The 18,275-nt window shown below is 40.1% G+C and overlaps 1 protein-coding gene across 5 annotated transcripts in view; it reads right to left on the bottom strand.

Moving 5' to 3' along the window:
• Window positions 1-18,275, bottom strand: part of fgf11a (fibroblast growth factor 11a) — a 148,305-nt gene that overhangs the window by 31,206 nt on the left and 98,824 nt on the right. For all 5 annotated transcript variants that reach the window (XM_055007605.1, XM_035950291.2, XM_055007606.1 and 2 more), the window contains one exon: window positions 16,945-17,048. In XM_055007605.1, the coding sequence (XP_054863580.1) occupies window positions 16,945-17,048 (104 nt within the window). The remainder of the gene's footprint in view (window positions 1-16,944; window positions 17,049-18,275) is intronic.

Raw genomic sequence — 18,275 nt, forward strand, 5'->3', positions numbered from 1 at the left:
TGTGTGTGTGTGTGTGTGTGTGTGTGTGTGTGTGTGTGTGTGTGTGTGTGTGTGTGTGTGTGTGTGTGAAGGCAGCTCGGTCCTCTCAGGTCAAACTGGAAGAAGACTTTTGTTGAGGAAAACTGACTAATTGCCAGTTTGCCACCTGTCAGGTGCATCTGTTTGTGCGTGAAAGGACACATAAATGTGAATCTGTGTGTACTGAGGAGAGAGTTAGTACTTTACATACTACATGTTAATACTGCGTTCTCATACTAAATATACAAAAATGTCTGAAGATATTGTAGATGTAATTATCTGTTAGTTTTCTACTTACGTACAAATCTGTGCAGTGTAGATAATATATTATTGAAAGAAACTATGCAATACCACTGATATATGTAATACTGTAATTTATAGAACTAGTACTTATGTATATTTGGTTTATGCTGTTATTTTTGTACTACATTTCTTAAACATTTTGCACTATCCTCTTTCTGCTGCTGTAACAATGCAAATTTTCCCAGTGTGGGATGAATAAAGGCTTAATGTAAGTTATTGCAACTTAACTTATCTAAACTCAACTTATCTCATCTAAACTTAATTTATCACAACTAAACTTAACTCAACTTAACTCAATTTATCTCAACTGAACTAAGCTTGACGTATCTCAACTCAACTTATCTGAACTCAATTTAACTCAACTTACCTCAACTAAATTTATCTAAACTTATCTCAACTTAACTCAAATTAACTCAACTAAACTCAACTGAACTTATCTCAACTTAATTTTTCTCACCTCAGTTCATCTCAACTCATCTCAACTAAACTTAACTCAACTTAATTTATCTCAACTTATCTCAACTCTACTGAACTTATCTCAAATAATTCAACTCATGTCAACTCCAGTGATGTAATACATACACAGCAAAATTATTCATGACATTAGCAACACTTTAACATAACATAACTGATGGAAGCTTTTTTCTGCTTTTTTGGGGGTGTTTTCTAATAACTTCTGAAGGAATTTTATAGTTCTTGAGCCACTAGATGCCCCACTGTGTTCACCGTCTAGCTGCCAACTGTTTCTGTCTTCTGAACAAGTAGTGGGCAGCAGAGTTTTATTAATGACTAAAAGCTTCCTGCTGTGGTCAAAAATGTTGACAATGCAATATGAGTGAACCCAAACAGCAAAGTTGAGGACTGGACAGCTGAAACTTGCTGGAAAGCTTTGCAAAGCTGCAGATTTTGTCGGTGTTTCTCACGACAGGCACTGTAATCTGATGATGAATTGTTACTGTAAAAAAAATACAGATTGTAGCCACTTAAAGTTTTTAGGTTTCGGTCACAAATGGGGCAATAAAGCACTTTAATAAGTGGTTTCCAGGCTTGTTTGTATCTTGGGAAGCACATGCTATACACAGTCTTGCTGACGATAGTAGAGGCAATCTGTTCTGCACCCAAGCCCTGCAGCATGAAGTATGGTGGCAGTAATGCACCATTAAATGCAACAGCGTGCCAGCGAAAAGGCAGGAAAAATGAGAATATTCAAATGGGTTCCATGAGGAAGGAAACATATTAGCTATCAACGTGCAATACCCTGTATTTGGATGAGAAACAATGAATATATACATAACTGTGCTGTGACAAAATAATCTTAATATTAAAAATATCTGCTGTGGCGCTCTCCAAGGTGCTGATCCTGCTGCAGGAAGGAAGTCAGCAAGTAACCTACTATGTCTTATCATTATCATGACTCTGTCCTTCCTCTCAACTCTGTGAAACTTGATGGCATCTTTCAGCTTGTTGGTTCAATTTTATGTCTCACAAATTCACTGTTTCGGTTCACTGTCACTGTTCTCATAGTGTCCATTTTGGTTGCATTAGGAAAAATACTACTAAACATATAGAAAGAGTCAAACAAAGACAAGAGAAAAAGATAGCAGAGCATTTAGCAGCATGAGAGCAAGATATTTCCCAGGCCGGTTTGAAAAACAAAATGTGTGGCAGCACAATATATATATATGTTTGTTTTTTCATGAATATGGCTGTAAAATTGTGAGATGTTTACATTTTTGGGGGCTATACCAAAGCCTTGTGTTGCGCGATTGCATGGTGGTATTTTAATGCAAATTATGATTTTTCCTGAACCTGACAGAGTAGCTTGGTGCCTAAATTGAACCAATTAGTTTTGTAGTACAAACTAAAGCAAGCAGTGAAAACAGCAGTTAACAGTGTCTAAAAATGACAAAAACAGTGACTGGAGAAAAAAAAGTAAACAGGGAATGGGAATGACAGAGAGTAGTGACTGACAAGGACAGAAGAGAATGAATGAAAACAAAATTGCAACTGGAAACAACAGAGAACAGTGATTAAAAACAAAAGCAAGTAGGAACTGAAAATGACAGAAAAATGGAACTGACAATGAAAGTAAACAGCAGCCAAAACAACAGACAACAGTGACTAAAAACAGATGTAAATATTGACTCAAAATGACAGAAAACAGCAACTGACAAAGGAAGTAAACAGCAGCTAAAAACAACAGAAAACAGTCACTGAAAACAAACAGGAGCTGCGACTGAAAATGACAGAATAGTGACTAATGAAGGTAAATAGCAACTAAAAATAATAGTAAGCAGCAACTGAAAAGCATTAGCACTGGGGTATTTTCACTGAAACCACAATCTTTTCCTTAGCCAAACCAAGTAGTTTTATTGACTAAGAAGTTTTGCAGCGTAAATGAAAGCAAAACATGATTGAAAACTAAAAAAACGCTCAAACCCAGGATTCAAATGTGATCTGCTGAATAAGTGTTTGCTAACAAGTTCACCACATTAGCTGGAAACATGATAATGTCTTCATGTTGACATGTGGATCTGAAGGTTTAAGGTCTAAGAATTACCAAAACTCATTCAAACAACCATCATTTAATGAATTAACAGCTGAATTCAGGGCAGAAAATAAACCAGATTTAGATCCAGTTATTGAAAATAAAATGGTTAGTCATCAATAAACCGCAAAGAAAAGGATTTTGTTCCAGTTCTCATGAGTAAAACTTATTCACACACCTTCATCCCTGCATAAATCCTGTGACCTACTCTCCACTACAGCTCTGCAGAACACTGAACTAAATATCTCGAAGAGGCGATCCGATACACACATTCTCTCCCTCTCGGAGAGTCTCTACAGAGCAAAGGAACTGCTCGCTGCTATGGAACACAGTGCGATGATGGATGTGGTAACTGCCTATATCACCAAAGACCATCCATCCCAATTAACTGCTGTTGTGAGACATGGCTGCAAAATGCCACAGCGTGAAATTTATAAAGAAAAGTCCACTCATCGGAATTAATTTAGAGTAAAAAGCTTGTGTATTTGAGACTTTTTTCCCCTAAATTATATGTAGGTAGGCAATAAATAATAATATAAATCATCTTCTTGTGTGTGTTTGTGCTTGTTTGTGGATTGTTAGTACTCTTTCATCAACAAGGCTATTGTCTTGGCTTTGTTGTAAATGCAGCATTTTAAGGAGGATATGAAATCCCGTCTCCCTCTTCTAATGTCTTACATTTTCCTTTTTTTACTTCCACATGCCTCCCATTCTTCATCAGCCCCCCTCTGGCTTCTTTACCTCCTCTCCTGGGTTGGTCATGTGAGGCATTCTCTATTTAGTCACTGTGTGTATCTCTGAGGGAGTCCCCAGTGGAGAGCTTAGAGGAGGCAGCGAGGGAGGGGAGGGCTGTGGGTGAACTGGTAGGAGAGACAGGAAACGCTTTACAGGCCAGACTGCTACCGACAGTGTAATTTCAGACACTAATAAAAAGAGTTGCTGCTGGTGAAAACACCAATCAGCTACAACATTAACAGCACTGACAGGTGAAGCGAATGACATTGATTATCAGGCCACAATGGCACGTGTCAAGAGGTGTGATGTATTAGGCGGCGAGTCGAGTCCATCAGTTGTTGAAGGTGATGCGTTGGAAGCAGGAAAAACGGGCCGATCAGTCAGAGCATCTCCAGGAGTTCCCAGTAAGGAGTGGTTAGTACCAAAAGGGGTCGAAGGAAAGATAACCACTGAACTAGAGACAGGGTTAAAGGCAGCCAAGGTTCTTTCAGGTGTACGAGAACTAATCCACAGAAGACCTCCTGCAGCACAAATTGCTGAAATAGATAGAAAAGCACCAGAACTGTGTAGCTGTAGTCCATGCTGACTCCACTCCACCACTGAAAGAAAGAGCATCAGAAGTGGAATAAAGAGCAATGGAAGAAGGTAGCTTGGTTTGATGAATCACACAAGGACAGCCAGCAGAGACAATGTGATGCTCTGCCACACAGCAAAAATAGTTTTGGAAAGAATTGAGGAGCAGAATAAAGAGTTCTGTTTACTGACTAGACCTACAGATATTCCCAAATCTCAACCGATTGGGCATCTGTGGGATGTGCGAATATAAAAAGTTCATGGAGGCCCATCTCGTAACTTCCAGAATGTAAGATCTGCTGCTAACTTCCTGGTGTCTGACACCACAGGACACCTTTAGAGGTCTTGTGAAGTCCATGTCTTGATGAGTCAGAGCTGTTTTGGCATCATGAAAGGATAGATTCTTACACCTGATTGGTTTCTCTGTGTGGAATTAGGATTTGACTTGAAGTAACCATTACATATTTCCCAGGAAAGTGTGCATAAATTGCACTTATTTCTGTAAATATTGGGTAACTGTGGGGTACAAGCAACCGGTGATGGCAACTTTCTTATTATGTAGTTACAGTGTAATAAGTTTCTCTAGAGCAGTTTGGTGGTTTCGGCCGTCACCATCTTGGCAGCGCCTGATTCCTCAATGAAAACTTAGCAAAGAGGAGGGCTATGTAAGCCCATACTTGTCATATTTATCACTAATATGACTCCTGTCTCCTAAAGATCTGCAAAAGGGATCACCTGCCACCTGGGTTACAACTTTTATTAGCAATGCATTACTTGATACCACTGTTTTTTGTTATGAAAAATGATAAAGCTGGGAAGAAGAGAACTTGATTTTACACAAAATGTTTCAAACCCTAACAAAGTATTTATTGCAGATTTGATGACTTCTTTTGGCACATGTGATTTGATGATGCCACCATGGTAGTTTCACTGAAATTAAAACATTTAGTGTTTTAAATGCTCTTGGGTTTAGTTTGCATATAATAAGTCAATAATAAAAGTTTTGTATAGGGTTGGGCTCCTTTCAAACCTCTCAGAGAAACAGTGGGCGTTACATGTACAAATTTGTGACACCATTATCCATTAAAGGCAAATCACATCAGTTTGTGTCCCCCCTACATGTAAAAAGAGGCTGGATATGGGCTTCATTAATGGGTTTAATTCTCAGTTTTGGGTCAGAAATGTTGCTGTGTTCATTTATCCTCAGAGTAGATCCACAATGTCATCCGAGTAAAGTTTTACTTTGCCCAACTTTCCCCCCTGCTAACTGTGGAGAGTTTGGCCAGAGCCGGTCCCGGGTATCGGAGTCCGGCCCAATTATGTCTGCCTGCCTCTGTCAGATTGTTTATACCTGGCTGCACGTGTGTTTGTGGGGATGTGGAGGGTGGCTAAATTACACAGGGGAGTGTATGTGTGTGTGTGTTCGCCGGTGTACAGGTTCATTTTTTTGCACTGTGTGTGAGTGCATCTCACCACGCCAAACCCCCACCACCTCCCACCATCCACACATCAGTCCTCCCCTCCCTCTCCGCTGCCATCTCTCTACCCGCGAGGCTTTTCCAGAGCACACGGCTAATAAAGTGGGCCAGGTCCGCGGCTGAGCACTATTTTTATCAGAAAGCAATTTTCAGGAGGTGCCCTCCGGTAAGCGGGTCCCAGCCGCCTCAGACAATGGAGCCATGACAAGGAGTTTCCCACCGCCATTAACCTGTGCTGAGCTGCTCCCACAATCCCCGGTTCTCCAGCAGCACTGTCCAGCCACTGCACCTTGGCCCTGCATTAATAATAACACAACACTTCCTAATTTCCTGGTGACAAACTGGATGCATGGCAGATAACTGCAAAATGCTCTTTTGCACTCCAGTGCTTTCCTCATTGTGCATGATTTAGGATTTGCAGACGTGATGGAGGAAGGTGTGGGGATGTATGGTGAGCAGATGAATAAAGGTGCTGCAGAGGTGAAGGCGACAGGAGGATGATGAAGAGGAAGCACGTATTGTTGGGGATGTGTAAAGACAGATGGATACACGCAGCCCATCTGGCCTCTTTTCTTCATACAGCTGGACTGTTTGGCTCCGGTGTGAAAAAGTTTCTGCTCGTGTACGGTATCATCACAAAGTCAAGCTTTAGTTAATGCTGATTATTACTGTCGCTGAACTGCAGGAACGTGGAATGCTTAAATGCACAGATGTAGGGCGCTTTTTGGGAGTACAGGAGCGTTACGGAACAAAGATTTGTATATGTCTGTCCTTCCTGTATTTCTTTATTCAATCTTATTATTAAAGTAAATCGTAGAAATTACTGCTTTGTAAGTATGCATTTCAAAGGGAAATAATGTCTTTTTTCACAATGCATATTGCATAATTAGGATATGATCCGTTTTCATAGATTAAAATGCACAATAGTACGATCAACTATTTAGCTCCAGCTACTACAGAAAATGTTGCTTTCATGTCCATGTACAAGTAAAGCATAAAAAATACAATTGAAGACAACTCTAAGGGGGTTTTCTGCACAATCAGTGGTTTTGCTTTTGATACTACAGTGTCATTTGCTGCAAATAACATACATAAATTGGAATGCATGACTTTTAGTCATTGTGTGCTCCCTTATGGACAGTGCAGACAATTGTCGGCATAATAATTATATACAGTCCTTAATAGTGAACAGTAGCTTATGTATATATAGTGTCTCAGCTGTTCATGGTTTAAACCAAAATTTTAAGGTGCTTTTCTAGTATTTTCTCTGTATTTCACAGTTGACAATCGAGAGATAGACAGAAAATCGGGGCAGGAGAGAGTAAGGTTTGTCATGCAACAAAAGTCCCCTGACCAGTGCTACTTTTTCTGGTACCAAGACAAAAGTTTCTCTGATAAAAATGCGAATGTGCAGTTTTACAGTTAAAAGGTGAGTTTAACAGGTGAAGCTGTTGTTGGTTTTCTTTGGCTTCTATCACGATAAACTGAATAAGGATTTTTGACTGGTGCACAGACACAACAAACTCGTATAATAATAAACATATGTCAGCTTCATTTATAAAATTGAGAAAGTGATTAACAGAATATACAATGAAGAGTAGCTGCCCTAAACTGTGCAGTATTTGCAGAAATATTGTTAGCTAATGGATACAAGAGGCTGTACTCCAAAAACAAGGATATTAGTAATATTAGCACTCAGTTAAGATCATGTTTCTGTTCAACTCATAAATGTAAAGTCCAGCAACAGTTCCTTAAAGGTGAGAGTTGAAGCGGAGGAATAAGGTTTTCAGTGCAGTTTGTGGGATTATGCAGAAACTGAGAGGCCAAAATTCATTAAATTAAATACAAAAATAAATATATTTTGGTGCACATCTAGATCATCTTGTTTAAAACTGACATTATTCTCTCTGGGTGCATTTGTAGTTTAGTCTAGTTTTAGCTCTATTTTGGTCTCCACCGACTTCAGAGAGAATTACTTGGCTTTTTCATTGTTACAGAAAAATAGCCATTAAAATGCCCAAAATGTTGTGGACATCTTACATATTAAACATAAGAATACAACTTTAAGTTAGCTTTAAATGCAGGACTTGACCTGATACATGATTATATCACAGTGTTTTAAATTTTACTCATGTCTTCCATGTCTACACCTTGTATCTCGTATTTCTAAGCAGTGAGCGAGGCATATTTTTAATGTTGTGCATCAAAACATGATCCCCTTACATGGCACCTGCATGTCTCTTGTAATTGCCCTTTACAATTAACAGTCACCTGGGACTGCTGTCACTTTCTGGCACCAGGACAGTTTTACTGAGGCAGCATGATCACGGAGGACATCGACTAACATCATTTGATTGGTAAATGGGGACATTTTTTTGATTTTGTACACATTTCTACATTTTTATATGTAGTCGAAGGTGGAGAAATGGTGAATTAAATGGGGGGAGAATACAAAAAATGTAAGAGGTGGAGGACAAAGGGAGAGAGAGGGGAAAGGAGAGCAGAGAGATAGAGGACAGAGCTAGGACAAGGACTGCAGATAAGGGACACATCAAGACAGGGATATATATTCTGAATAAAAGAGGTTCGGCGGGGTGACAAAAAAGCAAAGGAGGTGGCAAGGAGTGATGGCGGAAGGAGGGGCGGGGAGGAAAAAGACAAACCACAAGAGACACCAACAGACACAAATGGCTGGACAGGGAGCAAGACAGACTGACAGGCGAGTAAAAGCTGTACAAGTGAGACGGGGGGAGGAGGAGGAGATGGAGGGGGTAAGAAAGATGAGCATGGTGGCGGTTGTTGCTCCCAGAGGAGACGTTATGTTGGCTCCGAGTCTGGGCCTGTCAGACCATCCTTCTCTCCTTCTCCTTCCCCCTCATCCTCCCATCTTTCCTCCCCTCTCGACACAGTGACAACAATCAGGCCTGTTTTACGGGTGCTAAGATCCAGCCTGTCCGGTCAATCAAACCGTCCCTTTTATTCTCAAGGAGTTGTTTGTGGCGCCCCGGTGTTGGATACAGATCCACATACAGTATGAAAACGCAACTGGAAACGCCTCATGTAAGACAGAGCAGCGGCTTTTCACTCAGTTTCGAACTCAATTTCCGAGCTTATGCGTCTCATTTGAAACAAAATCCCCATTTCCTCGCCACGCATTTTTATGGAAATGCAGGAAAAACCCCGACGCTTCGCGGTGACTCACCCCTCTATTATCATCTCGCTTTATCCTCCCGAAACAAGAGGCTCATGTAAGGACAAAAGGACATTCGCGCCATCATTTAGCCTGTCACTCCCTTGTTTATCCTGTGCACTCCCAAATCCACACTTTAAGGCATTACAAGTGTGTTATTCTTTTCTTTTACAGCGGATTACTTTCCGGTTACATATAAATATAGCATTTTTTTCCTCACCCCTTCTCGTTCTCCGCTGACTGCTGAAGGAAGCACCACAGGGTTGTTTGGGTGATCTTTAAATATCTCTCAGGGCTGCTGCCTACTTCTTCGCTGAGGCAGGTAAATCGACGCTCCGGAGAAAAAAAGTCCTCCTCCGTAAAGTAATTCCTATTTATTTTTCTACCTCGGAGCTGCTTTCACCTGCCAGCGTGTAAATGTGCGTGGTTGTTTGAGAATGTTTGGTTAAATGAAGCCAAATAGCGGAGTAGGGGATTTATTGTACGGCATGTGATCAATTATTCATGTTCGTGTGTTTGCACGGGAAACACCACGTCAACTAAAATAATCAATGTCACGTACACCGTATGGCGGAATTTACCGTCAAAATTAAATGTGATGCGTTGTTTTTAATGTTAGAAAATATGAACTTTTATGACCCTGTGTGACCTGAGAGTGTCATTTTTCAATATAGAATTAGGGATTTAGGCCATCTATCTCCTGTGTTTCACTTAGAAAACCACTTGACATTGCTTTTTGTTGATTATTTTCAAATCTGTGCCACTGTCAAGACTCAGTGATGTGTTTAACCAATGCTTTACACAGGCCTAGTGGCAAAAAATAAGACTCGTGACCAAAAATGTGACATTTAGCAGGTCTATCTGTGTGTCTCCAGGATTCTCCAATTAGATAAACTCCCTCTGTTTCAGCTGATGTAAATCTGAAATTGAAATGCCATGTTTCTCTTCTTACAAAGTACTTTTTGGCCATGTACCTTTCTGGAGTGGGGACTAGAAGCTTCTCCGTGCACAGCTGCTGAGCTAGCACATACCAATGCATGTGAGGCATTTAGAAAGAGGCAATAAACTGCAGCATCGAATGATAGTTTGCATGTTAAGCTATTAGGGGAACTGTAAATTGTAGCATTTACTGATGCATGTGAGGCGTTTAAGTAACATCAGTAAATTGCAGCATTATCCCATAGTCTGGATTTGAGGTGTTTAGGGGACATCTGTGAATTATTTGTATCTGGGTTGCATTCTCCCCCTCTAAACCGTACGAATCTCTGCATGTACCACCTGTCTCCACAGATAAATTTGAAATCTGTTGAAAACATTAAGATATAACAGGCAACATTAAGCACAGCATTTATTGTAAAAAAGCATCTCTGGGAATGGTGCTTTTGCCATTGCAGTATTGAAGTTCCGAATTAAAACGTTACAAAAAAGCCTCCAAAAAACTTGTCTGATGCCATGATAGGAGTAAGAAATGACAATAGAATTTACCACTGTTTATAATATAGCTAAATAATGCTAACCTGTATTAACTTTAAGGCTAAGATCATCTTTCTAGACCTTCCTACTCTGCATTTTCAAATCATCTGGGTATCAAGGGCATCTCAACCAGTCTCCATTAGCCACCTGCTAACTTTCCTCTACTACCTCCAGCATCTAGATCAGGGGTGTCAAACTCGTTTTAGTTCAGGGGCCACATTCAGCTCAATTTGATCTAAAGTGGGCCAGACCAGTAAAATCACAGCATAACAACCTATAATGATAATTCTAATTTTTCCTTTGTTTTAATGCAAAAGAAGTACATTCTGAAAATATTTCCATTTAATGAATTATTTTTGTATTAAACAGTATGAACAAACTGAAATGTCTTCAGAAAAAATATGAAACTTCAACAACACTATGAATCAGTTTATCATTTACACATTAAAACTTCCAGATTAGAGTGTCTGCAAAGGCACAAAACATTCAGTCTCAGGTATCTGGAACTGAATGAAATAGTATTTCACTTTATCATCAAAATGACCTGTCAATGAAGTTTGACAAGGACAAAAACAACAAAAACAAGACAAAACATTAGACAAAGTTACAAAGCTACAAAAAATAGACAAAACAATCACACAAAACAACAAAAATTAATAAAGCAAAACACACAATGACAAAAATAAGACAAGAAACACAAGCGAGAGAAAAAGGAAGCACAAAACGATAAAAACATGACAAAAAACCCCAACAAAACAAGACAAAATATTACAAAAATGAGATACAAAATGACACAATGAGTAATCTAGTATTTTACTTTATGATCAAAACAACTTGTCATGGTCTAGAAATTACTACAAATTTTTAGTTTTACAAGTTTACAATCTGCAGTTACTGTCCTCTCTGTAATTTTTACGCTTTACAAATTATTCCTGTGGGCCGATTGGACCCTCTGGCGGGCCGGTTTTGTCCCACGGGCCGCATGTTTGACACCCCTGATCTACACTGTGTGATGTACTGTCCTTATTTCCTACTTTCATTCTGTGATGTCGCTTTTTGCTATTTACTGTCATGTAATCTTTCCTGATTGAACTTTAAAATATTCATTAGCTCTTTTTTAAAGCTACCTCTACCTAAAAACTACATTCCTGTTCGTGGACCCTGGGTAGAAACCTTGTTGTGTCTCTAAGCAAGAAACCAAATAGTTCTGTAGCTCCCTGTGACCCTTGATCTCCCTGTGGAGAAGTCAGGGAAAACAGAATTTCTCTATCGGCATCGCTGACCTTTCCTCAAAATTGCTTCCTCACTGTCATCCTCCAATCACTTTTCTTTCATGAGGCTGCATTTATTGGATGCGTTCCCCCACATCATATAAGATTAAACCAGAAAACCGAAGGAGAACATATGATAAAGTCTTAATAAAGTCTGTCTTCATGGTGTTTAATTGCCAAGATAAACTGAGCTCACCACAAATATTTGAATGTATTTAAAAGGTGTCGTCGTTAAATTAGATTAGGTGATTAAATTCCAGTGATCCACGTGGGGAAAATGAGCGGTGGCAGCGGTGAAGTGCAGAATAAAGAATGAGAACAGGCCAAACAGAAAATACTGAAGAAAATTACAACTAAGGAGCTTCAAATGAGAATGATACAACTGATAAATAAAGATGGATGACGGGGGGCTGAGGAAGGCCGAGGCTGGAAAACTACTTTTCTCCTCTCGCTGAGCCATTACGGGCGGATTCTCGGCTGGGAGGAGGTGTTTCATTTTCAAATCCTTTAAATAAGTGTTGTAATTATCTGCTTGTGTGTGCGGTTGCAGAGGGCAACACGTCTGCCACAGAGGCCCGCGAAAGATTAATGCCGGGTAGCTACTGGAACACTGCCGCAGCCGGTGTGAGGCTTTGTTATTTCTACAGAAAGGTAAGGAAGGAATCACCTCTACACCGTGGAAACGTTTTTTGAGTTTTTTTTTTCCTGGAGAAAACTCTGATCAGACACTACTGAAAAGTGCACGAGAGTGTGATCGAGGTGAGCTCAAGAAGGAAAATCAAAAGGGTGTAACTTTCCGCTTCGTTTCTTAAATCACGTTTGCATGCTACTAATTTGCAAGAACAAATACGTACACCACAAATTAAATGATGATACTGAATATCACACTGAGGTTACGTCTTTGACCGCTTCGTAAAACTGCCCCCCTTACCCTTCAGGGAATGATGCAGGGGCCGTGTTCCCAGCACATGCTAACGGTTGCATAACAGGATGTTAAGACTCTGCACTGCCTCTCTCCGGACCCTGAGGGCAACCAACGCCAAACATGTCTTCCTCCTTTATTTCTGCTCTCCGTCGTCTTCTCCATCGCTTGCATTTGCACAGAACAATAGCTGAGCAACTAGTTTAAGGTGAGACGGGGGGGGAAAAGCCTCCTCCTCTCCTTTGTCCTCCCTCTGTTCTCATCTCAGAGGGATTTTCTCAAATGTCTCCTTTCCTCCCTCTCTTTCCCTGTGGTTATTTCCCTTAGTGAAAATGGGTCACCTTTCTTCTGTCAGGAGAATGCCTGGGTAAGTATAACCTCTGTATCTGTGTGTGTGTCTGTGTGTGTGTGTGTGTGTGTGTGTGTGTGTGTGTGTGTGTGTGTGTGTGTGTGTGTGTGTGTGTGTGTGCACATGCAAGGTTTTTACTGTCTAGAGGGGTTCCAAGCCCTGGAAAAGTCATGCAAGGACCATTTTCTGGGTCTCATTAGGGGAAAAGAATGGTCTTTTTTTGGGCCGGGGTTACAAGAGGGTTAGCGTGAGGTTGAAATATGGATTGAGGCTAAGTTGCAGCGACAGATAAAACTGCACCAACTCAATAAAGCTAAGGGAAATTCTGAAGTGTTTCCTGTTGATGCAGCAGAATATGTAGCACACAAACAACCAAGCAGCTAACTTGGATAGCCTGTGTGTAAACTATAGAGTTAGATACAATAGCTAATAGATTAATTTTGCTTTAAAAGCAACTAATAAAAAGGATAACATGTTTTTTTTTGAAAAGCTGTAGTAGACTTGTGCTACTCAGCCCATTTGGACATTATCAGCCCATTAAATGGCCATTATCAGTGCTGATTATTCCCACAGATATGGACCACTAGGGACCTCCGCCTTCTGGTAGGCCAGGAATGAGTTATCATCCATTTTGATCATTGATAAACAGAAAGCAAATGTGATAACATAGGTGACTTCTTGAGGAAATTTGTAAAATGACTTGTAACACGTAATGATAGAACAGGGCACACTTTAACCTAAACCAACATCCTTTTCTAAACTTATCTGAGTAGGTTTGGTGCCTAAACTGAACCAAATACTGACTGAAAATGTAGGTAAACACAGAGAGAGGGAATGGCAATGAGAAGGAGAAGGAGACAATGTCCACAATAAGAATCAGAATTATAAACAAGGATAAGAAACAATTGTTCTCAGTCAAAATACAGTAAATGCTCCAAGATAAATAAGAAGAAAAGGTTAGAAGTCAAATAAACAGGAAGTGGAGAAAATCCTATCTATAGTGTGAAGGAATGTGCAGATTATTCACCTGAGAATGAAGATTACATAGCATGTAATTATAAAAAAAAAACTTAAAATGCGCAAAGGTTAATAATAATCCTATTTAAAAAGGTGGGTGTTAATGTAAAGCACTGAGTCAGTGTGTGTGTCAAATCGGGCATGTTATTTGTCACTTACAACAGAGTTATCAGGTGGGAAGTTATCATGAACATAGTCAAAATTACCACAATTATAGTTTTGTTTTGTTTTTTTCTGGCTCAGAATGGGCCTTTGGGATGTGATTACGCACAACAGTAACTGTATACAGTAAAAACAATGAGTACGTGTTACTATTTTTGACAGTAATCTATGTATTTTTCTGTTATTTTTGAACAAAAATGCCTATTATGCTTGAGTAAATGAAACCTCAATTTGACCAAACTGGTAAAAAATAATAATATTATTATTTTTATTCCCAATTCTTATCATGTTATGTTTTTTCTTTGCTCTTTGAGGTGTACAAAAACTCCTTAATTATGAAAATACACATTTCCTTTTCCCAGGTAGAGGCTTCAACACTGTATATACACATTATCAATATTCTTGGGCCATTTTCCTCATCAAGTATGAACTGAAGAAACTAATTTATTTCCTGTAATGCGTTTCTGGACTGACACAAGCTCCAAACTTTGAAGCATTCTCTTAGTACAATTTGTGGTTTGTAAAGCTGAGAAGCTGCTAGAAATAAGAACAGACATGTGGCAATGAAGAGAATGATGTTCACATGCTGTATATGCACCAACAAAATGAAGAACTGTGTATGTGTGCTCTTTCCAGGCCTGTTTTTGCATTGTTGCACCTCCCCTCCTCGTCAGTTTGCAGTTTTGCAGGGAGGCAGCGTTGGATGGACTTTGAAGTGAGCGCACCGATGCACTTCAAACAAGATCTCACACACTTTGCATGTGTGCCAAGAGGAAGAAAGAAAAAACAAGAAAAAAAGAGGCTGGAAAAAAGTGCTTTTCTCTGCATCCTGATAGAGTGCACTCTGATCATCTGTTCTTCCATCTACCTCTCAAATCCGCCGCTTCTCTCTGTACATCAATGCGAAACGACTCAGTGGAAGCGCCGTGTGAGCTGCTTCACAAGCCGCGGCGTACAAGCGCTGCTGTGACCGAGAGCAGGGAGGTCGTTTGATGCTCGGATGTATACAGACTTTCAGATGTCACCACCTCAGTCTGTCACCGAATGACTACAAGGGAACCAAGTTGTGTTGGAAAGACTCGTGATTCTCAGATGACAGCACTGTGTCTTACAATGCTGCTGCGTTCGCCAATTCACGCTTTTTGCATCCGTGTGCGCAGACCAATGTGGGCTTTGAAAGCTGAAAGAGATTTTATTAATTCTAGAAGAGGTCAGCTACAGTTGTATTGTCTGAAAAAGCCTGCAGCATATAGCAGCTATGCACAGATTAAGCTGTAGCATGGGGTCAGTGAATATTCCTGAGGTGTGTCAAGCCCATTGGGCGAACACAGCACAGGATATCTGGAGATTTTAGAACTTCCCACTGACTTTGGGCTCCTTTGATTGAAAGCATCTACAAATCAAAGCTCCTCCAAAGTCTTGCAGTGACTACTTCAGTTATAACTCCAGTAATGACGAACTATAAAGGTGTGGATGACATCTCCTCTAAACAAGCGTTATGTTTAGAGCAACATTTGGCTTCCATGCACATGTGCAGTCGGCAAGCTTGTAGCTCAAACAGTCTGCATGATCACTAATTTTGGGACGTCCTCATGGATTCGGGTGGATGATGAAATCACAAGTACCCTTGCGGACACGGAAGCATAAACTAGCCTCAACTATGAATCTACACACTAGACTACAGCTCTTCTGGTGCTAGTATCATATAATAAAAAGAGGATTTATACCTACATGCATCTTTAAAATGTTGTAAGAACTGTATTAAAGGAATCTTCTAATAAAGCTCTTCTGGTGTTTTTCTGTCTCGAGAAAAAGGAAAGCTACCTTGAGACATTTAGGTAACACTGCATGGGCATTTCTTTTTTTTGAATATTTCAATTAGCAATGTGTGCAAAATCTCCCCTAACAGATTAAATGTTGCTACCCTGACTAGTCGGCATCAGGAATACTTGTTGATAAAGCTAAATTTTCATATTTAATCAATGTACAATCCCAGTGAACTGTAGTGTCAGAGGTGTTACACAACCACCTGCTACTAGGTGGCTGTAGAACTCTAGCAGACAGCAGCTCCCCTCTCGCTGCGCTAATGCCCCCATGTTGTGAACCAACAAGGTGGAAAGTTGAAGAGATGGCATCTCATAAAAGCAGTAGAGTTTGCCAGTATTTTAATCAGCAAATTAAAGTACGGAAAGGAGCCTGTGCAGGATAAATGACACATAACCACTTAACCGGAGGCCTGCATAATCACAGCACATCTTTAAGGACGTCTTATTAGTGAGTTACTGTCATGTTTTCTTTGACAAAGTGGCAGCTACTTACATTTTTGTCATGCCCCCATGTATGATGACAATAAAGCTATTCAATTCTATTTGTATATGTTTATAAATGTGAGTTTTTGGTTTGTATTGTGTAGGCTGTTGACTGACAATGGCCAAAACAGGCAAGAAACAAAAACTTCTATACACATGTACAATGCTTCTGCTTGATTTAGACTTTTGCAAGATGACTTTTTGCAGCTGCAGGGAGAAGCAGTGTGCGGTCTATTACAGTACAGATTTCAGCTCTAATACAGGAATAAATAATGCACGTGGAGGCCCTATTTTGTTCTCTTTAACTTTTAAAGGCAACATAAAACAGCGTGTAAGAGGCCGTCACAGGGCGGTCGGATATTCATCACGCAGAAAAGCCCCCAGGGCTACATGAAACTCTGGACATATATTAGTATTATCTCTCTTTGAACAACCTGTGGAACAACACAAGCATTCAGAATGCATGTGTTGCTCTCACACATTGTGTTTAATCAACTAAGCAAATGCAAACTCAGCAGCGGGGCGGCAGTTTTTCAGCAAGGATCGCTGTAATGAAATCACATATTAGGTGCTTGAAAAGTGCGTGCTGACCGTACCGAAGTGTAGAGGTAGCCCTCGCTGTTCATGGCAACGTAGAGCCCCGTCTTGGTGCTCTGGATGGCCACTATCCTGAGCCCCACAGGAATCAAGTTGAACTGCACTGCAAGACACAGAGAGCAATGTTAAAGCGATCATTCCTTCTCTTAAACACTCCCAACGCTTCCATGTGGCATAAAAAGACAATTGCTTTGCAGCTGTCTCTGTTTTCATGCTCCCTGTTGTACAGTTTGTCTGCCGAAGGCGGGAATGGGAGGTGAAAAAGGAGAAAAGGGAGGGAGGGAGATTTAGGTGGAATTCAGTTTGGTTGCTGGTACACTAGAGGTCACACAAACCTGGGAGTGACAGGATGGAGGATACCCCCGCTGGAGAGAGAGATAGGGAGAATGCAGCTTAGCAGAGAGCTTTAAGAGTACAGTAGAGTAGAAAGTGACATCTTCTGAGCCTGCTTTGAATTCATTTCCTCCGTCCCGACACAGTAAACAGCACTTTGTAATGCATTTTGTTGAACCCCCTCCTGTGGAACCTTGGATTTCTTATGCGCATAGCTCTCCATATAAACTAACCACAAGCTGGCCACAGGAGCACATTGTGTTATGTGGGTGTACAACTGTGAGAGGTATGTTTGTGCTTTATGCACAATTTACTCCATGTGCATGCCCTGCTTTGTGCATATGTATAGTTATTCTCAGCAGAACTCCTGACTGTGTTTCTTACAGGACTTGACGTGGTAAGCTGAGTGATTCTGACAAAACATCCTCTGGCTACCAGCTGTTCTGTGATCTCAATGTCACGATGACCAACCACTACCGAGATGATTAAAGTCCCTGAAGCACTTGGACTGAATCAGAGATGAGAAAGACGATGGAAATATGTGAGCTTTACAAGATCAGACGTATAACTATTACAAAAAACTATAAAAAATTAACTTTATAGACTTTTTTTTATGTAGGAATAATAAACTTTATTCTTACAACACCTTTCAAAACAGAAATTACAAGGTGCTTTCGCAAAAACAAGGAAACAATAAAACAAAAAGAAGACAATAAAGCATTAAAAATGGCATCCATAAAACTTTAGAAAAGACATAATATTATTCCAATGCAAGTCTGTGCAGGTAAATGTGCAGGAAAATAAATGTGGCATCCACATGTAAGTGAGTATTTAGAAATTCAGTATCTTGTTGACACCCCATAAAGAGCATCAGATTCTACTTTTATCAATTTGTTAAACCCTCTTTTAGTGTGGATGTAATATCAAATAAGCAAGTGTTGTTTATTTTACATATGTGCATGACTCTGACATAAGTTCTAAAGGTAAAGGTGCTACA

The sequence above is a fragment of the Amphiprion ocellaris genome, chromosome 23 (genome assembly GCF_022539595.1).
Source record: "Amphiprion ocellaris isolate individual 3 ecotype Okinawa chromosome 23, ASM2253959v1, whole genome shotgun sequence".
Classification (NCBI taxonomy): Eukaryota; Metazoa; Chordata; class Actinopteri; family Pomacentridae; genus Amphiprion; species Amphiprion ocellaris.